The sequence below is a fragment of the Mytilus trossulus genome, chromosome 12 (genome assembly GCF_036588685.1).
Source record: "Mytilus trossulus isolate FHL-02 chromosome 12, PNRI_Mtr1.1.1.hap1, whole genome shotgun sequence".
NCBI lineage: Eukaryota > Metazoa > Mollusca > Bivalvia > Mytilida > Mytilidae > Mytilus > Mytilus trossulus.
In genome coordinates this window covers 57,897,303-57,920,320 of record NC_086384.1, presented here as the reverse complement: position 1 = coordinate 57,920,320, position 23,018 = coordinate 57,897,303, and the positions used below count along the sequence as shown (strand labels likewise).

The 23,018-nt window shown below is 31.0% G+C and overlaps 1 protein-coding gene across 1 annotated transcript in view; it reads left to right on the top strand.

The window, feature by feature from the left end:
* The first annotated feature begins 420 nt into the window (after positions 1 to 420).
* LOC134692623 (uncharacterized) overlaps positions 421 to 23,018 on the top strand; it is a 32,525-nt gene continuing 9,927 nt past the window's right edge. The window contains exons 1-6 of the mRNA XM_063553083.1: positions 421 to 523; positions 11,224 to 11,288; positions 17,004 to 17,175; positions 17,518 to 17,823; positions 19,513 to 19,567; positions 22,534 to 22,607. Coding sequence (XP_063409153.1) covers positions 11,253 to 11,288; positions 17,004 to 17,175; positions 17,518 to 17,823; positions 19,513 to 19,567; positions 22,534 to 22,607 — 643 coding nt within the window. The 5' untranslated portion in view covers positions 421 to 523; positions 11,224 to 11,252. The remainder of the gene's footprint in view (positions 524 to 11,223; positions 11,289 to 17,003; positions 17,176 to 17,517; positions 17,824 to 19,512; positions 19,568 to 22,533; positions 22,608 to 23,018) is intronic.

The window sequence follows — 23,018 nt, the reverse complement described above, 5'->3', positions numbered from 1 at the left end:
ATGTTGGCTAAATTTTGAATGTTTTGCTTATCCACGTGCACGGCGCTATAAAAAAGAATTGGATGGATATCTATAAGTAAAAAAAAATCATGTACTAATAATATGTGACTTTGAAAACTTTGACGTATAACTTATATTTCAATATATACTTCTCTTTAGACTTCGCATTGTCCCAGTTCATTTTCTCTTTATCTTTATACACATATAACGACGCTTTTCTAACTAAGGGAGTTAAACAAATATTTTGACATTTGTACAGTTCCCTGAATTACTTAATATATGGGCACACTGATAATTGCTTCTGTTGTTAATCTATAAATCTATATGAAACCTGAAGATGAAAGAAATACATCAACTATAACACACCGCCCCTTTTAATTTTAAATCCATTTAAAGTTACTGAACTACGTCGATTTTCGGCAAACAAGGGTTTTGATGTAGACAAAGAACATCTTGATATTTTATATTGAAGAAAAACAAATTCAAATGTGAAACAATTGTTTTGGAAACCATCACTAAGGAGGTAAGTAATAAAACTATAATATGTAAAGCAAACGTTACGCTTCAATATGTTAATATTCTCATATATCCCATGTACAAATCTTCATCCAGCCTGTTTAAGTCTTTTTGACAGCTTCCAAGAAATGGACAATTATAAGTATTGATAGGAAATAATTGGAAGCTAGTAGGTCCTTTGTTTTGAAATGTGTTATACCATAACTTGGTTTATTTTCAGCATGTTCAGTTGATTTATTTGAATAGAATTATTGAGAAACTAAGGTCCCCATTTATTCAGGCGAAATTGACGTCCGGAATTTTTTTATTTTCAGCACTTATACACCAATGCCTTTAAAGCTTCAAGGCTGTAGCATTTTCAGTGCCTTAATATCAACAAAGCATATCAGACACGCGGAATTAGTCAATTGCTTACTTTTTTATATTAATTTACTGTCCGTATTCATCAAACTTGCACTATAAAACCGTAAATGTAAGGTTATTATATTTAAGGAAACTAAACATATCGATCACAATTACATGTAAATTTATTGATGAATTGAATGATTGACGTAGAGTATAACCTTCGTCGATAATTATAGCAATTGTTAAAAATAAAAAATAAGTAACGGCTTTCTGAGCAGAAGTTGAACAATTATCAGCAAATCAAGATCTATAAGTAAGTAAAATGTTGTCGAATTTGGTAATATTTTCTTTTAAAGGTGTGATTTCCCTGTAAAGAATTTATATTACTCGTATTTTTTTTGGGACTAAAACTTAATAAGTAGATATCTATAAAGAGGGAATATAATCAAAAAAGGGTCTCAGCAATACAGAATGATTGTTATGAATCTTATCCTAGTCCACAATGTTGTAGAGTGTCTATTTTTGCCGATATTAAGCTTTTAGTTTCAATCTGATACAAATTTGAAGTTGAATGTGTGTGCATTAATACGTATATGGATAATGCAAACATAATACAAAACCTTACTAACCCATTTAAAAGTCTCGTATTTTAAAAGTATCATAACTTAAACGAGTTTGTGTTAACTGAAGGATATGATATTATCGTATAACTATGCTCTCTAATTGACAAAATAAACGTCAAAAATATAAAAAGGACGATATTTGTTATCAACCAAACAAGGCATTTAAAAGTCAGCGAAAATATTAATTCAACAAAAGTCTGTAAAATACATTAAGATTAAAATCGTCAAGAATTTACAAAGGTAAAATAACAGACCAAATATTCTTTAACTACTGATTAATACTTTAGATACTTTATCAATCCAACATGTTTTTATATTTTACACTTTTGTGAAGTGACGCGATTCTTGTTGACGACTTTTTGGTTTGATTGTTAATAAATTGTGCGACAGTGAGAAGGGACAGCAAAAGTTATAGAACAAATTTGGTCGCGTCGTTATAGATACAAAGTTGAAAAAAACGACAAATATATAGAAATATATATATATAAACAAGTTTAAATTGAAAACAACGTTCAAACCTATGATTGCGCTAGATACAAACCGCAATTTTTATACGTTTGCATGTAAAACATTTTTTTTGTTTATCATTACATTAATATCAAGATCAATTATGTTACAACTAGTGATCAATTAATTTGGCAATCATCAATGACAGTCAGCAGGGTTAAAGAACATCAGTTGTTCGACCTGCTAGTCAAATGCGTTTTGTTAAAATATACTTTTTCACTCTTTTGGTCTCATGGAAAATGTTGTTTGTGCTGTATTGAGACCCCTCTATAAATATATATACATGTATATATATATACTTATATAATGATCACTACAATGAATGTTCTTTTGTATAGAAATATGCATAGATTACTTATAAATCCAATGTTCCCGGTATGAATAGTTTTATTTTTACATAGATATTGGAAGATGTGGTATGAGTGCCAATGATATATTTAGCTCAATTTGTCAAAACCATATGCTTACCTGCCATTTTTGGCATCACCATATTGTGGTTTTATGACATAGACAAACAATAATATGTCTATTGTATGAACTGCTTTATGCGTTTCTTTGTATAACACGTAAATATTAATCCTGATTTGTTATATTCGAAAGATAAAACGTGCATATCAATTGCAACGAAATTATTATGTTTTTAATGTTGTCACAGAAATTATGTTTTTTTCTCAAATTAAAAAATCCTTCACTCTACATTTCGGTACTGTTCATAGTTTAGAGATGATAAGTAATACAGTTAACAATTAAAAAACAATTGTTCAGAGAACAGTTGATGGTCTTTCCACATCAATTTTCAAAATAATTGAAAAGGAGCTTGTTCCTGTTTACTATAAGTCAAAATTTGCATCAAATCCTTAGTTCCTTTATACTGATGCGAAAAATAATGCGAAAAATAAGTGGTTATTATATACCTATTTATTCATGTATAACAATCCGTTGCGTAGAATTACAATTGTTTAGAAATAATTTATTGAATAGTTATATCATGCAAGATATGCATTAATTGTGAAATGATCCTTAAATTGAAAAAAGAGCTACAAATGTGAACATATTAATGAAGTTAGTTGACATTCTGGAATTTTCAGAATGCTGATAAACTACAACTGTTCTATATCTTCAGCATTATCTATGATTCTTAAAAATAAAAAAAAAAGAGATTGGAAATTAACATACAATGTAAGCTGATTTGGTTCATTACGGTTCCAATATATAAAACACCACTCAAAATTGTAATTAGAAGGAGTCGTCTTCTATTATAGGCTACTGACTTTGAACAGGTATAAGTGAGAGGGTTAGCGCTATAGATCAAAGTTTAATCAACCATTTTCTACATTTGAAAATGCCTGTACCAAATCAGGAATATGACAGTTTTTGTCCATTAGTTTTTTAAGCGTTTTGTATTTTAATTTTGCCATGTGATTATGGACTTTCCGAATTGATTTTCCTATAAGTTCAATATTTTTGTAATTTTACTTTATACATACAGAATAGGTCGGGTTTGTTTAAACATGTTAGGGATTCCAACCCCCCCCCCCCCCCTAACATTGAACAATTATATAACAGTACAACATAAGACCGAACTATCAGTTGAAAAAGGCTTTACTCATCAGATGGACAAAAATGCATGCAGATGTGGTAGTTGTAGTTGCATATCTTTGACATGCAATTTTTAAATGATGTCCTTTGATTCTCGGGGCTGTGCCAATATTTGGATTTTCTTGATTGACCACGAAGCAGTGTTTTGCGTGTGTTAGATGATGATATTTTGAAATATGATAGACGTTGTATACATGTCATGTCGTTGTTTCTGTTATTGTTAAAAGATATACAGCTGAGAAGACACAAGCAGTGAACTAGTCAATAAACTTAGGTTGATAGTTGTATTATTATTTTTACTTATTGAACAGACTTTGTGAAGGTATATTAGTATACAGAAGATAAAATGAATTGCACGTTCATTGGTTTCAATATAATTTACTCCTGCACATATTCAACACCAGCTTTTTAGATGATATGATCTCATTAATTTTTAAGTCCATAACTCTAAATATATCGTTTCATATTGAAACAGTTGGACTTCTGCAGATGACGATGAGATAACAAATTCCCACGATTATAACCAACCTGATGAATAATTTATAGATAAATTTTACACTTTTTAAATAGTTTATAATAACATTAAAATACAGACACTATTCTTATATAGGAGACTTATATATGAGATATGACACTTTGTCATGCCTGAACACAAAGAAAAGCGTTGATGTATGCAATGTATGTGGTTAAATGTCTTGTCGATTTATTCAGGATAACCCAACACGATAAAACACACCTGTTTATCTTGTTTAAGTATTCTATTTATATTGACTGATTAAATGTCGGTTAACAATTTATGTTAGGACAACTGATATAAAGACTCTGTCAAATATAAGTATTATAATTAAAATTATTAGAGGATTAAATGCCTTTTCAGATGCATTAGGACACAAATGTTTTGGACTCTTACGATAGGTTTGTGGTCATTTGTTTCTGTTTAAACTCCAATAAATTCCATTAAAAATGCGTTAAATTCTTATAATTCTTTAAAAAAAATAATGATAAGCAAGTTCAATTTCTTTAGTCGTAACATCTATTACACGTCAATACTATATTTGAAGGGTAAAATTAGCCTGACGTATAAAAATATTATGGTTTCTTGAAAAACATGAATTTGATGTCTGATGTCTTAATCTATCGATGAACGCGAATTGACCATAACTATATTTTGAGTAATTTGGGTTATTATCGCCGCCACCTTATTCATCTTTGTCAAAAAAAGTTATGTCAACGTCGTCTATTGAAACAAAAGGCAAGAGCCACGACTCGACCAAGCAATTAAATATATTCCCTAATATACACAAATGATTTCGGAAATGTTTCTGGCGTCGTAACTACAATCCCCTTCCCTTTTAAAAAACGTGACCTACCGAGTTATACTGTTTACCGGATTTGTTATCACACGAGGAACACGACGGGTGCCACATAATCTGCTTACTTTTCCAGAGCACCTGCTTTCAACTCTATTTTTTGTGGGTTTCTTGTTGCTTATTGTTTAGTTTCTTATGTTGTGTCATGTGTGCCATTGTTTGTCTGTTTCTCTTTTTTAATTTATAGCCATGGCGAGGTCAGTTTTTTTTTCGATTTATGAGTTTGACTGTCCCTCTGGTATCTTTCGTCTCTCTTTTATATTCGGCTTGAAACTAACTAGCCAAAACCGGTCACTCAGGTCTCTCATAAAATTGATACATCGATGTGTTAATTTTAATAACCAAGAATTATAACAATAAATACTGCACTCACCATGAAATAACAACTGGTCGATGCATTATATATAAAAAATTTGTAAGGGTTCCGCGGAACCCAGTGTCTCGCCTACTTTTGCTGTAAATCACAGGCTCAACAAAAATTAGGAAAAAAATCAATAAAAATATTCCTCTTGATACTATCTTTTGATTGTAAGAAGCTTCTGAAGTTCTTATCCAAATCTAGGATAGTTAATGAATCTAATACATGTTTTGAAAACTTTAACTGCAGACTGTATGAAGTATTAACTGGAAGAAAATCTAAGTCCATTTAAAAGTAAAATACAGAAAAAATGGAGTTATCTTTTTACAAAATTTACTTCTGGATACTATCTTATGATCATAAATAAGCTTCTGTCCAAGTTTAGTACAAACCAAGGATAGTTTAAGAAATTTATTAAAATTCTAAAAACTTTAACCACAGAGTGAATGTAATGTTTCCCCACAGAAAAACTAAGTCCATTTAAAAATAAATAAAGAAAAAATGGATTTTTTTTTTTACAAAATTTACTTCTGGATGCTATCTTATGATCATAAACAAGCTTCTGTCCAAGTTTTGTACAAACCAAGGATAGTTTAAGAAAGTTATTAAAATTCTAAAAACTTTAACCACAGAGTTAATATAATGATTCCCCGCAGAAAAAACTAAGCCCATTTATAAGTAAAAACGGAAAAAATGGAATTTTATTTTTACAAAATTTACTTCTGGATACTATCTTATGATCATAAACAAGCTTCTGTCCAAGTTTGGTAGAAATCCAGTATAGTTTAGGAAAGTTATTAAAATTTCAAAAACTTTAACCACAGAGTGAATATTTGTGGACGCCGCCGACGACGACACCGACGACGACGGAAAGTAGGATCGCTTAGTCTCGCTTTTTCGACTAAAGTCGAAGGCTCGACAAAAATGATAAGTGCCTGAGATATATTTCAAAGCATATATTAACGTTTATTGTTTTTTAATAAACTGTCATTTCTAAGGGATCTAGTAGTTAAAGTGATTTGAGTTTATTAACGGACGAATAGTGTTTTATAACATGAGTTTCATCTACACCAATATGGATTGATAGTTAGTCTTAGATGCATGATTTTTTTATTAGTTGTTAGTGACTTTGAACAAGCTGTCAGACAATTGCGAGTACTCTCAGATCTGTTCATTGTGTCTTTTTGTGCCGGGCCACGTCCACTTGTATTTTTGTCCATCTGATGAATTAAGTCTTTTTCAACTGATTTTTATAGTTCGTTCTTTTGTGATACTATTATACCACTGTCCCAGGTTAGGGGGAGGGTTGGGATCCCGCTAACAGGTTTAACCCCGCCACATTATTTATGTATGTGCCTGTCCCAAGTCAGGAGCCTGTAATTCAGTGGTTGTCGTTTGTTTATGTGTTACATATTTGTTTTTCGATTATTCTTTTTTTTTTACATAAATAAGGCCGTTAGTTTTCTCGTTTGAATTGTTTTACAGTATCTTATCGAACCTTTTTAGCTGAATATGCGGTATGGGCTTTGCTCATTGTTGAAGGCCGTACGGTGATCTCTTTAGTTGTTATGTCTGTTTCATTTTGGTCTTTTGTAGATAGTTGTCTCACTGGCAATCATACCACATCCTCTTTTTATACAATTCAAACAATATTAGTTTGTAGAATCTCTTTTATCCAATTGATACCACTTCAACTCTTAATGTAGCAAAATACTTCTTAAAACAAATCCCCAATAGGCAATACAACCACTTCATTGCACCTTGTGTCAATGAAAATGTAATTCTAATTTCGTCAGCTGGCGGAAAGACTGATCTTCCCTCCTTCAATTGTGGTTGAATATTGAATATTTTTGATTATCCTTAGCATAACAATGAGATAAAATTATCGATGTATCTATATTATCTCCGAGATACAGAAAACGTACAAACTTTTAAAAAGAATAATGTGTTAGAGATGGAAAAAAACGTACAAAATCAAAGTTAAATTCCATTTTCAAAGTCTAGCGAATAAAAACGCCGATGCCGAATGTTTTCCGTTGCGATTTCCCTCCAAGTTGATACACTATTGCAATTATATTAAGTTTTGAGGTATATATTTGGTTTTTTGCTTATTTTTTTTTTAATTATACACACCTTCACTGATGTAAGCAAGTCACCATTGATGTTCCTTGGCTACAGAATGTCCACCGTAAATTTGATGGTAGCTTACGAAAAAAATGTAAAATGAAAAAAGCAAACGTTGGCTTTGAGAATTCAAAGAATGAAACACATGTTTGTCTATCTGTTATATTAGAAATATTGCATGCACTTATAAGATGATCAATATATACTTATATGATGTATAATTGTACTTGAATGAGGTGCAAACATTATTGTATGATGTGCAATTATTCTTATATAGTGTGCAAATATTCTTATATATAAAGTACAAATGTACGTATATGAGTTGCAAACATTCTTTTATGAATATCAATCATTCTTATATATAGTGCCACTATCCTTATATGGTGTGCAAATATACTGATTTTATGTGCAAATGCATTTAAGTGATTTACTCATATACTTATATGATGTACACATATACTTATATGATGTTTAGATTTACTCAATATATGGTGTACAATTATACTTATATGATGTTTTAATATACTTATATGATGTGCAAATATCCTTATATAAATGTCAATTTACTGATATCATGTGCATTTTCCTTATATTTCCTATAGTATTGGCGCGTCATCTTATATCATGTGGTTTGTTCGATTTTTTTTTCATTATATGATGTCGAAATATCGTTATATGAGGTGCTTTCATCGTTGTTATGGTCAATGAACATGAATATTTGATTCCAAATATCTTTTTCAGATGGGAAGCAAAATAATGTATTTCATAAAAAATAAGGGAAATAATAAAACAAATTATGAAATAAAAAAATATGTTTTTTTTTAGCACAAGGAAATATGCGTGCTCCTGCTCACACTATAAATGAAGAATTAGTGCCCTACTAATCTGTTCAAAATTCAATAAACTTTCGTTACAATGAACTAACGACATGCTTCATATTGTGTTTGGGCCCATTCCTTTCAAGTAACTTAATTTTTGGTGTTCCCGTTCCAAATGAAGATTAATACACAAACATTGTAACAGTACATCGTATTCTCTCAATACCAACGAATAAACATTTATGTGTGTACATGTATATAAGGGAAAGGGTTCGATAGTTAAAAGTTAAAGTCTGTCCAAAATATCGATAAAAAACAGATTTTTGCTTGTTTGCTGTCAGATTAAAACATATGGTGCTGGTCTAAACTTTTCTCATATAAAAGAATACACATCTATATAAAAGTCAGCGAAAATATAAATCAAACAATAGCCTGTAAAATACATTAAGATTAAATTGGACACAAGTTTAAAAGTGCATTTAAAAATAACAGACTAAATATACTTTTACTACTGATAAATATTTGAACTTCTTCATCAATCCAACATGTTTTTGTTTTTTAACACTTTTGTCGAGTGACATGATTCTTGCATGTAAGGTTAGAATTGATTGTTCATGAATTATGCGGCAGTTAGAAGGGACAGAAAAGGCTTGGAACAAAATCGGTCGCGACGTTATCGATGCAAAGTTGTATAAACACAGACATATATATATATATATATATAGATTATACCACTGCATCGAGTGTGTTACGATATCTATCCACTCGAGACAGTTACATATTTCGATTTTAAACGCGAGGCTTGTAGAGCGTTTACAATATTTAACATTTAACTATCGAGAGTGAATAAATATCGTATTGCACGAGATTTGGTGGTGGAATCCGTTTCTCTAATGATTTTCGAACAATAGGTAGGCAAACCTATTCCTTCTTTGCGAATGATCTGCAAAAAGATGTGTTCTTCCTTTTTGACGTCATCAGGCATGGTTATCTTTGTTCATGCCGTCACAATAAGAAATTCAGAGGAAAACAAGAAAACTCGTTGTCATAATCGGATTTTAACCAATAAGGAAATGTCGATTAAGTTTTTTTTAATGCAATGGGTGCAGAAAGGGATAAATTGACGAAGAAATGGAAAAATATATTTATCGATTATTCAAGACTATATCCTTAAGTGCTCAGTATTATTCAATCATAGGACCAACGTTGGACCTATGTATTTTATAAAACCTTGATACAACGTTGTACCAACGTTGTTTGATTTATATTCGTATGTAAAGGTGAAGATAATAATCCAGTTCATTTTTAAAATTTAGTTTTAAACTTTAATATGCATAAAAAAAGAAGATGTGGTATGATTGCCAATAAGACAACTCTCCATAAGAGACCAAAATGACACAGAAATTAACGACTATAGGTCACCGGCCTTCAACAATTAGCAAAGCCCATACCGCATAGTCAGCTATAAAAGGCCCCGAAATGACAGTGTAACATAATAAAAACTAGAAAACTAACGGCCGTATTTATGTACAAGAAATGAACGAAAATGTAACACATAAGAAAACGGCAATTTACATTATTTATTTGTTTTACAATTTCATTTAGAAGAAATACTGACATAGCTAGATAATATAATTAATTATCTAGTTCTACTTACTAACACGCATTTACAGGTTCAATCCAACAATTTCTACATAAGCAAATGCATGTACCAAGTCAGGACTATGACAGTTGTTATCCATTCGTGTGATGTATTTGAGCTTTGAATTTTGCCATTAGATTAGGGAAATTTCATTTTGAATTTTCCTCGGAGTTCATCATTTTGGTGATTTTGCTTTTTACATACATTAATATTCTTGTAATTGTTATACAATACTGTAAACCAACTCATTTTCGCGAATACTATATTTCGAGTCAAGTCCTCTCATGCCAATTTCGCGATGATTTAAATGTCGCGAAAATAAATCGCTCGCGAAAATTAGTTGGTTGACAGTACATCAAATAACAAAATAACAAACCTGATCTTTAATTATATCTTCTTTTTTTAATTTACCTGTGAAGTCACTTGGGTGGCGTTGCTCCTCTCGTGTGACAGACATTTCGTAATTCTGTTGTGCTGTTGTTGTGTACAGTCCTCGGTTGTTTTACATGTTCGTTTTTATTCTATGGTTAGCATGTAGATTAGAAGATGTGGTATTGGTGCCACTGAGACAATCTCTTTCCTAGTCACAATTCATAAAAAAAAATAAGAAACCATTTTGGTTTTTTGTGTATTTTCTGTCCTGAATGTTCTAGCATTTATAAAAACTGTATTCCTGTCATGTAATGTTGTCATTTAAGTGTTATATTAAACGTTGCCATAAAAACGCGAGGTTCATCTAGACACAAAAATTCAATCACAATAGCAGTTGTTATCTTGGAGTTGTTTCTGTGTGTTTTGCATTGACATTATTTTTTTGTTGCACTTCAGTGTTTCTTTTGTTTTCCTCTTATAGTTGATGTGTTTCCCTCCGCTTTAGTTTGTTACCCGGATTTGTTTTCTCTCTATCGATTTATGAATTTTGAACAGCGGTAAACTACTGTTGCCGTTGCGCCAACATAGGGCCACTTTGCACTTATGCATTGGGCCAACGTACACATGGAGTCTGGGACTTGGTTTTGGGTTCCAAATTGTTATATTCGGGTTCAAACTTGGTAACACAAGGTTATATAAAGGTTCCGGATTGGTTACACAAGGTTCTATTTAGGCTCCAAATTTGTTTTCGTAACGTTATCATGGTTATATCATAACGTTACTGGTGGTTTAATGTTCCAACAACGTTATATCACAATGTGTTCACAACAAAACGGAAACGTTCCAGGAACATTTTCTGAACGTTTTTGTGTTTTGTGGGTAAGCAATGGAATGTACAGTCTATAACATATAGTCTATAACTTATATTGTGTCATTGTTCATATTTTAGATGGTATAAAGAAGTTATAACGATCAGAAATGATTGACATGTTCATCTTACTGACTCTCCTTCAGGTATGTACCGTTTTAATGTTCTAACTATATAAAAAAAAAAATCCGTTCTTCAATCTTTTTGTTTCATGTTAAAGAAAATGTTTAATGGAGATTACCACGAAATTATCACATATACATTAAACGTAATACATATGTGTATGTTGGTGTCAATCTTTCGTTCGTATGCACATTAACGGGTTTCATTCCCAATTTGAATGTTATCTGACCACATATAAATATGTGATGGTTTCAAATCAATTTATTTTCAGATTAAATATTTTGTTTAAATAGTTTTTTCCCGAGTCATTATTACACCAAAATGAATATTGTGTAGAAATGTCAATGTGTACGTTAACCATCAAGTCATTGATACACCAAATTGAAACTTAAGAACACATTTATTACCTTTTCGCAGTTCATTACATATATTTAATTAGTGAAGAAACAATAGGAAGATCTCAAAAGAAGGTTCATTGTTCTTTGTCGTGTCTTCGGCAAAAGCTATATACAGTGAGTCATGGAGCGTGTCCCCATCCCTATCAAAAACAATTCCAATCAAATAATTACATGTATTCATGTATAACAATCCATTTCGCAGTTCACTAGCACACTGTGTAACGCAATAATCATGCCAACGACGACCTTAACATATGGTTTTTAAACTAGTTGTTTATCAAAGTGATTAATTATTCAATGCTTAGACTATAATGAACCTATTTCGATACGATATCATGTGAACGGATTTACATATGACATAGCGCGCGAACACTACAATGTCGTATTTAACAAAAAATAATATTTGTATGGATTCAAAAAGTAAAAAAAAAGTTCATTATGATATCTTAAGTTTTATCACAACAGACAATATGTTTCTGAAACCTTGGATCCGCTGTTGACATTGGAATGTGTTTGTTTAATCAAATAAAACATTTTTATAGTTCGTTCTTATGTTGTACTGTTATACCACTGTCCCAGGTTAGGGGGAGGGTTGGGATCCCGCTTACTTGTTTTACCCCGCCACATTATTTATGTATGTGCCTGTCCAAAGTCAGGAGCCTGTAATTCAATGGTTGTCGTTTGTTTATGTTTTACATATTTGTTTTTCGTTATTTTTTTTTACATAAGTAAGGCCGTTAGTTTTACATTGTCTAATCGGGGCCTTTTATAGCTGAATATATGCGGAAGGGGCTTGGCTCATTGTTGAAGGCCGTACTGTGACCTATAATTGTTAATGATTGTGTCATTTTGGTCTTTTGTGGAGAGTTGTCTCATTGGCAATCATACCACATCTTCTTTTTTATATTACCCGTGCTTTTAAAAAAAAAGAAACACAGTTCTCTTATGTTCGATTTAATTTTCACACAACGAAGAGAAACATGTAATATTTATTTTTATTGATAAAACAATAATTGCACTTACTACAAAGTCACGCCATGAACAAATGCCGTGATGATGTTGCTATTAAACAGACAAAGTAAGTGCAGTTGTTGTGATGATGAAAGCCGACTATTTTAGTCTGAGATGCATGATTTTTTTAATAGTTGTTAGTGGCTTTGAACTTGCTTTCATATAACTGCGAGTACTCTCAGATTTGTTCCTAGTGTCTGTTTGTTGTCGGAATGTACAATTACTCGGCCACATCCAAGTGTATTTTTGTCTATCTGATGCATGTTTTCGACCTTAAATGTTTTTTGAAAGAAGTCCTTTGAGTCGCATAGGAGTGACAAAATTTGATTGTTTCTGGATTTACCACGCGACAGTGTTTTTGTGTTTGGAAGTTGATATTAAAGAAATAATTCATGGGGCTTGAATATATCGTGATATTACCATGGGTTGGCCCTTTAAGACAAATATGTTACCCTTAGCGAAAGCAAGGGGTACAATATTGACATAAAGGGAGAACCGTGGTAGAGTCACGATATATTGAAGCCGAGGGGTAACATATCGACAGAAAGGAACAACCAGTGGTAAAATCGCAATATATTCAGGCCCCGTGAAATATTACGATTCTAATAGGACAAATTTGGCAATTGTTTTGGATCGAAGCACTCTAGGTTAAGGCATTATTTGACGTTCCCATAAATAAACGCACTGTTAAAATGACGTAAAAGATCAGAGAAAACTGAATGAGTGACATGCTAAAACTATTTACAATAACAGATTTAGATAGGTGTGTATTTATATAAATGATAATTGCACTTATGTGTCTTACGTGAGCACAATAATGGCTTATATAACACATCTGTTTACGTTTTTTAGTTTTGCTGATTTCCCAAGCGTGTACTTTCCCGTAAATAGTTTATATTCTTACGTCACCGTTCTTTGACGTCAGGTAGCTCATTCTTAAAAAAATATATGACTCGGGACTAATATCGGAAACAATATATTCAAATTTTACCAAGGGTGTGTACGCAAAGCGTTTGAAGAACGTCATGTTAGAATTTGAGATATGATAGAAATGATACGTGTCTACATGTAATGTTATCTCTATTATTGTTATACATGTAAAACGATCTACGGTTTAGATGACACAATTCAAGCAGTGAGCTAGTCAATAAACTTAGGTTAAAATTGAATTATTATTTTATATCTTTACCTAATTGAATCTAATTGAAAATAATTGAATAAGTAATGTAACGCGTCTTCTGATTGGCTGCGTTATTTTGTGATCAGCCTATAGACATAATTTAGTCATGTGACCGTGCCGTCATCAACGTTTTTTCATGGTTTTCTGTGGTTTATGTCATATGTTTTCTGTCTATTCGAAATAACATAAAAAATGTGGTGCACAATGGTAAATAACACGCTACGCGCGTTAATCAGTATACCCAATTTTTTTTAATGTTATTTCTTCATTAAATAAAGTTTACAGACGATAACATGAATAAAAGTTCGATGGTCTCAATATTTATTACTCCAGCAATTAGATACATCAGCTTTCTAGACGATATTATCTCATTAACTTTCAAATCCATTACAAGTTAATGCATTACTCATATTTAAACAGTTGCACTTCTGCAGATGAAGATGACAAAACAAATTCCCACGAATACAGTTAAAGGATCATGTGTAAAGCGATTTTACCCTTTTTAAATAGTTTTGTTAGTAAAATGTTTAACGATCAGTAATTTTGACATGATATGAATATAATTCTAATGCAATTAGTTTGTAACGATAATTTTCATTGGACGTTGATAAATATTTTGAGGGGTTAGATTCCACGTTTAACCAGTCCGTAACTAAGAAAGCCACCATTTTGAATTCTGGGATATGTAATTTCTCAAAAAATAAACAAGATATTCACATTTTGAGCCTCAAAATCTTCTTTTAGTCTATATTGAAACCATTCTGAAGCGTACGAAAAGTAAAAATATGTTTAGTATTCATGTTTGACATCCAGAGTAAACACATGACGTCACATTGTTTAGATGCTAAAGACAATACAACAGTTTCGCGGACTTTTTTATTTATGCCATTTTTAAGCCAAAATATTTATTAAATGACATTTATTTTAATATGTGGCATTAGAATGGAGATAACTGTATTGTATTTTAAGCTTGGCCTTCGTAAAACTTGATTTTACTGTCGCAAATATCCGTTTACCTATCTCCGGTCCGCGTCGCTAGGTAAACTCAATTTGCGACAGTAAAATCTACGTTTTACGAAGGCCAAGCTTAAATACAATACAGTTATCCCCTAATTTTATAGACACTATTGTTATGTTTAAGATTCACATCTGATATATATTACACTTTGTCAACCCTTACCACAAAGAAAATTGTTGATGCATGAAATCAGGGTAACCCAACACGATAAAAACACACCTGTTTATCCAGTTTGAGTATAATATTTATAATGACTGATTTAATTTCAGTTAATAATTTTTATTTGTACAACTGTTATTAGAAACTCTGTCAAATATAAGTATTTTAATCAAAGTTATTAGAGGATTAAATGCCTTTTCAGAGACCGTCTTTCGGATTACTAAGGTAGGTTTGTGAGTCACTAAGGCCTGTTTAAACTCCAATAATTTCCAATAACAATGCGTTTGATCATTATAATTTCCCCACTCGTTAACTCTATCACACGTCAAAAGTATATTTAAGTGGTTGAATTGGCCTGGCGCATGAATACATTTTTTGGTTTCCTGGGAAAAAAATATATGACATAAACCCTTTTTTCTTAATGACAGTTCGATTTTACAAACATTTATCTCATCATACATGATTTATTGTTAATTTGTTTTCGTTCTCAATATGAATGATTTTTTTGCCAAAGGCGTAAAGAAATCAATCAATTTGATGTAAAGAATTAAAGTTTCTCTTGTCTTCATGATTCTTGGTTATCAAAAAAACAAACACACGTTTGTATCAATTGTGTGAGAGACCAGTTTTGTTTGTTAAATACCAAGCCTGAATTAAGATTTAAAATGTGAATCCTGTAGTATTCGAATAGTATACCATTACAAAGTGCTTGTATTCGAAAAACAAATGTACAATATTGTAGCTTGCGTAACCGTCTTTAGACATAAACATTACAAATGGTTGTTAATATTTACACACCCATCATGAATGTTAGAAAGTAAACATTTCAAACTATCAATCAAATAAACTCATCATAGAAACATGGATTCAAATTATGATAAAAAAAATATAAAGCAACTGTTGATTGTTATTGAAAAACAAAATATAATACAAATATTATGTAAATATCAATGTTGAATAATTGCACACTCCTTTATATGAATATCAATTAGCATGAAGTATGCATTACACTAAAAGAAGATAGCACTTTTATTCAGCAAAATCATTGACATGACTCGATGTTTATGTGTTAGATTTTTATTTTATCTAAATACTATACATTTATATGGATATGATTGGTTGAATGACTATATATGGTGACTATTTATATTCGATATAGGGTGTCCTAAAAAAATATAGGGTTAGCAACCATACATAGTTAGTTACCATATGGGTTAGTAAGGAGTCAATTCCCTTTCACAGCAAAAATGGTGCCACAACCTTTCATAAAAGCAATACGGTGCTGAGGAAAGGTCTGAAAGGATTCCACAGACAAAATCATTGCTGATGAAAGGTTGAAACAAGTTCATAAAACATAATTAACACTAACAAGTTGTTATGTTGACTAAACGGGGTTACTTCCCTTTCAAAAAAAAAACAAAACACAAATAACTAAAAGGAAACAGACGAAGTAATTAAAATTAAATACATGTAATGAACGATTTAAATTAATTCATAAAACATTAAAGCTTTAAAGTTGCTACTGTCGACATTTGTTTCTATATAGACAAATGGAAGTAGGGTCTTAAAACTAAGTATTGAAAACTGAATCAGTTTGATAGGCCTTTAGTCAAAACACCACATATGAAGAAAGTCGGTAAATTCGCTCCCACCACATATAGAATTACTGACCCAATATATATCGTATTAGGTCACTAACACACCATGTAACTAGTAATATAGTATTAAAAGATATAGAAATACGTAGTTTATTGGTTATCAATTGTGTGGTCTTGTGTAGCTAAAAACCGAGAAACGAAAAATACTTATAAAACACCTCAACAATCGAAAACTGCCAAACCACAGGTGTTACATCCTCATCAACCCGGTTGCGCGAGTGTGTGTGTGCAGAGTGCAGAACAAATAAAATGTTTATGAGGTAAAGGTAAATTTGCTTGAACTATTGATGAAGATAGATTTATCTATTTTGTAGATGTTATGGTTAATTGATGCACATGACTTTACCTGTCCATCGCAGTCACACTGGAATCTTCGGGCAAAATCCATGTGTAAGCCGACAACAAACTATACATGTTTATTTGACATTAACTTTCAAATAAATGTATACAGAGATAAATGTAACAGACCTAGAATTCTAGGTCCTGGTATGTATTTTTCTATATATACATGATTATTTTGTAACTTCATGATATTAGTTTTGAGCTTTATCAAAGGGTCAATGACAGATAATTAATTAAAGAAACCACTATTTTAAATATATGAATTAATAACTGGATTGTCATTTAAAAATATAGCTGATTGGAACATAATAAACAGAAATTGTCTGCAATACAACAGGCATAAAAGGAAAGACATTAATGTCATTGCATATGCAAAAAAATTTGTAGTGAAAGTATAATTCTGAATTGACAAATTACTGATGTATCAGAATATAAATAAAGTAACCCAACTGATATATTCATGTTTATTAAACACTGTTTTTGCAGGTTATAAATACGTCTTTCAGCCGAACTTAAACAGAGCAGCTTGTAGTCTAACTCGATATCAGCCTTTTATTTTTGAGACAGTTGGGTATAGTGACTGCGCCTTTCAAAAATCACTTTGCAGCAGTCTAGGACAGCAGACGTTTGAAAACGGCGACACTACGATCGACAGAAAATGTATTTGTAATACCGATAGAGGATACATTTTTGTCATGAACTCGAACGACCAATGTTACTGTAATCCTTCAGCTGAAGATTGTTCCTGCTATCTAGGAATAAATCCATACAATGCAACGGTTGGAAGTGAAGGTAAATTATTAGTTTCTTTTTACCAGGTATTAATAATATCAATATGTAATAAACAAATAGAGCTGTCTCTCTAGTTATGTTGCCAAAAATATTGTATTGCATTTATATTTAGTAATGTTTAACATTTTATTGACTAATAATCTAACAGCGTAATGTTCTTTCAACAACAGACAACAACTTTTTCATCTTTAGATTGTTAATTAATTTAAATTTGATATCGTAAATTAGTATATTAGCTTATTACATTTGTGTCGGTAAATGTTCAGCCTGATCATGATCAAACATTCGACACAGAGCAGGTTACACATTTTGTATCATCTAGGATATTTCTAGTCGAGTTATAGATACTTTCGTGTTGCTATCACGAATTATTGAAAAATTTTGTTTTACGTAAATTGACTGTTTATTAAAATTTATTTTTAAACAATAAAGATATTCTCTCTCCAGACATAAACAACCGTGGCATACCTTTGTGGAAGTGTGGCATTCAACTATGTTTTTTTAGTTAAAAATTGATGTGAACTTTTAACTGTACCAATGACGATTCGAATCCATTTTAAGACACTTTATCGTATAGGTATACTTCATAAAAGTCATTATCCCCGTCAGTAAATGTCGTATATTTTAAGTTATTTCATTGAGAACTAGATGGAAACTGTGGAACATTAATTGCTACTGTTGATCAGGTTTTTTTTGAGAACTTAGCTAGATGGAAACGGCTGGACACTGATTGTTACGTCTGATGAGGTATTTTATTGAGAGCTAGATAGATACGTTGTGTAATTGATTATTACTGTTAAATGTATTTAATCGATCCCTTATTTACAATAATAATTAAGAAATATACATCTTGCACACAACTTTTAAGTAATATAAAGTCTCTTGAAGTGGTATGGGTGTCTTCCTCCATCTTGGATTGTAAAAAACAGTGAACGAAAGGTCCAGATTTTCCATCAAGTTAACAAAATTTGATGCAGGAATGCAGATATGTAATGTGAAGTTTCATCAATAAGAACCAATTTATTATAATATAACTTATAAATATTAATATATTTGCAAATGTTAATAATTTTATTTTTCTTAAATAGCATTTTAAGGGGAGGTAACTCTAAAACAGTGCATTTTTTTTATGGATTCTACATGGAATTTTTCTATTTTGTATTTTAGCTGGAAAAAACGTACGGTGACCCTATCTTTCATTTTGATATTCTCAAAGCAGTGTCTGAAAGCTATCGTTTCCTGAAGTATTTAACAATTCTATCATTTTGTTTAGTTTCTCATCACAAAATGGTGTTTTTTCTTGTATAATCCATACACAATGTGTCATTTTGTCCCGTCCTGTAGCTTGGTAAATGCGCGGTGACCTATCATTTTATTATATTTTTCAACATGTATCAATAGATACTACATTTTGACAAAGTATGAACAAATTATATCATTTTTATTTTAGACTCCCATACCAACTTAATATGAGAAAAAAACAATGCCTCGTGTATGTTTATAACCAACACACTTTCATAGTGCAATAGACACAAATTGAGTGAATTTGCATACATGATGGTTATCGAGATTGTGTAAGCTAATTTGTTACCGAACATTACTGAACATTACTACTTACGGGCAGTTTCGGATATTTATGTAATATACCACGTATAGAAGTGAAACAAACTTCTCAATTATATTTTTCAGAAAAAAAATGCCAAGATAGCATGCAAATGACAAGAATCCGTTACTTAGGAGATAGGTAAGTGTTTGTTTGTCCCTAAATTATTTCTTTGTCATGTTTCTTTATTAACTATACATGAATCTATATGTAGCTAGTAGCATTGAAAATAAAAAACCATGAACTGTAAAACTAACAAACTATGATCTTATATATGAATTCACTGAATAAATTCCCTGGTTATCCAGTGACTAATTCACAGGGATACTCGGCCAACTGCTGTAGGTCGAGTAATTTGTTACAACAGCAAAGAAAAGTGCAATAAAGACATTATTTTATTAAAAAAAAAAAAAAGAAAGAAAATAAAAAAAAAAAACGGTCTAGCTCTGTATCATGAAAGTGGGACTTAAAAATATAAAAAATAAAATTTCTTGACCACTTATAAGAAGACTATTTTAAATTATATTTAAGACTGTAATGCAAAACTTAAGTAATGACCAAAGAGGTGTTGATGATGAAACAAATCAACTAACAACTATCCGAAGTAATTTATCTGAAAATTCACGTGTAACTTTTAAGAAAAGTATACCAAAATAGTAAAAAAAAAACAATTTCTCTTTTTTTTTATTTTATATGGATTAGACCGTTGGTTTTCCCGTTTAAATGGTTTTACACTAGTAATTTTGGGGCCTATTTATAGCCTGTTGTTCGGTGTGAGCCAAGGTTTCGTGTTGAAGGCCGTACACTGACCTATAATGGTTTATACTTTTTTTAAATTGTTATTCGGATGGAGAGTTGTCTAATTGGCACTCACACCACATCTTCCTATATCTAACTATGCTCCACTTATGCAATAACAAATTTAAAACCTCAAATGAATGACATTGGGGAAAAAATTATATGTTATAACAAAAACTAGATAATGTAATCTTCTAAAAACTTTTAAAAGGATCGTTTAACAAAAAAAGCCAATTATAAAAACTTCAATAAAAATAAGGCAGAAGAATATTAAAAAAAAATTATTTAGGAAGTGAAAAAGACCCAAAAAATAAAGATAACTCGGAAAATACTTTAAAAATAAAAAGAGCTAAAACAACATGTTCAAGACCAAGGAAAATGTTCTACTGTCAACAAAGAATTCCAAAAACATATAGAAATAGAATTTTAAAACATTGAAGAAAACATACTATATATCAACACCACTGACAATTTTTACAATGTCACAGGTACACAAATTTTTGAATGAACTAAAAACAGGTAAATCTTCATTACCTGACCATATTTTATAACACATTATTTGATTCAGTTGCCAAAATAAATAAACTTTTGTTTTCAAATTTAAATGATAACACATAGAAAAGACTACAAATACATTAGAATTTTCGAACATACACTTGCAGTTTAACTAGGTGTAGTTCATAGCGTGCAATAAAGCAAGGACAGTTTGTTTTGCTATCAAGTCTTACTTATCAGGTTTTGGAACACTTCCTTTGAGATTGTCCTGCAATCTTTTGGAAAACATTTGCTTAATTGGTTATAAAAGATACCAGGCTTATAATTTGATACGCAAGACGCGCGTTTCGTCTACACAAGACTCATCAGTGACGCTCAAATCAAAATAGTTAGAAAGCCAAACAAGTATAAAGTTGAAGAGCATTGAGGAACCAAAATTGCAAAAAGTTGTGCCAAATACGGCTAAGGTTATCTTTGCCTGGAATAAGAGAAGCCTTCGTATTTCGAATAGTTCATACTTTTGGAAACAGTTAATTTATAAAAAAAAAAAACATATTTCGTTTGTTTATGTAATTTGTTGAAGGCCGTCTATTGACCTATAATGCTTTACCTTTTTTAAATTGTTATTTGGATGGAGAGTTGTCTCATTGGCACTCACACAACATCTTCCAATATCTATATAAGTGATATCCATGTCAACACCGAAGTGCTATCTATTCATTATCACTGAACTAGTATATATTTGTTTAGGGGCCAGCTGAAGGACGCCTCCGGGTGCGGGAATTTCTCGCTACATTGAAGACCTGTTGGTGACCTTCTGCTGTTGTTTTTTTATTTGGTCGGGTTGTTGTCTCTTTGACACATTCCCCATTTCCATTCTGAATTTTAACATATAAAAGTGTAGTATGTTATATGGACACTTATATTCAATTTTATGGAGCTAAAACTAACAAAAAAAACTTAAAACCAGACGCTTAAAACTAGACGGCATTCATTGTATTGATAAAACCTTTTTTTTGGAAAAAAAACCCAGCTGCATTTTGTTAAACAAGCACTGGGAACAAACAGAACACAACAGAATGTTGCAGTTATAAATGAAATAGAACTTCTGCCATTGGAAACTTTTGTAAAAACCCAAAAACAATGATGTACCTATCTTGATTAAATAAGAAATATTGACATCAAACTTATTGAAGGGAATAAAGCTGTAAAACAGACTTAAAAGGTAAACCCCAAATAAAAAAAAAACATCAACCCTGCTCTATTAACTTTCACCAAACTCTTATTAATGATAAAACAAACAGCCTTACTGTAAATAATAAAATATATCTATACAAATCTTGAATCTAAGATCAATAATCAAATGGAATATACCATGTATCTTATCTTTGCTGAGTTTTTGTTATGTTTGTTTTGTGTCTGTATTGCTATGACCAAAATTGGTTTTGTTTGTTTTGCAATGAAGAATAATATATATATATATATATAAGTATTATATTTCTTTAGATTCATTAAGAAAAAAATGCATAAGAGTTGTAGTGTTGCGCAAATGACTTTTGATTCCAAAATGTATACCAATACGAAACGGATGAAGTGTAATAATGCATTTAGTGTTTCACAACAAAAAGTGCATGAAATTTCAAAAGCTACAACCTTTTAACTTGTGTAATTTATAAAAGAAACGTCCACTCCCCCCCCCCAAAAAAAAAGTAAGAGTCAATTGAAATTATTAAATGATTTGATTTCATGAATATTTCTATAATTTGATTTGTATACTACTCGGTAATAGCCATGTGTATGTGTTCTCTTCACAGGTTTAATATATCACGGACAATAAAGATATTGGAGTTTGACAACTACAGATACAACATAAACTATGCTCCTACAAGTAAGTTGAAACCTGGAACAGCGAAATCAAATAAAAATAACAAAGTAATTCATAAATTAAGTAAAATTTGGTTCTTTTTGATTTGCATTTTGATAGTTTTGTAAGTCTTCGTTGTTACTCAATTAAAAGAAAGATACATATACATGTAAACAGTACGAATAAGTCTGTATGTATTTTATACATTTTCATTACATAAATATTGTAGATGTGTAATACCAAATGTTAGCCTTCAATCACGATTGACATCCTCAACTTCTAAGATTATATCTATTAACATTTTGAACAGCAAAAACGAAGATCATATAAAGTCCTATTGTATCTAGCTTGGTACATGTAGGTATATGAATTTATGGTATACATTCAAAACTTTTGATGACCCATTTTATTCTCACAAGTTCTTGTAAAAGTATT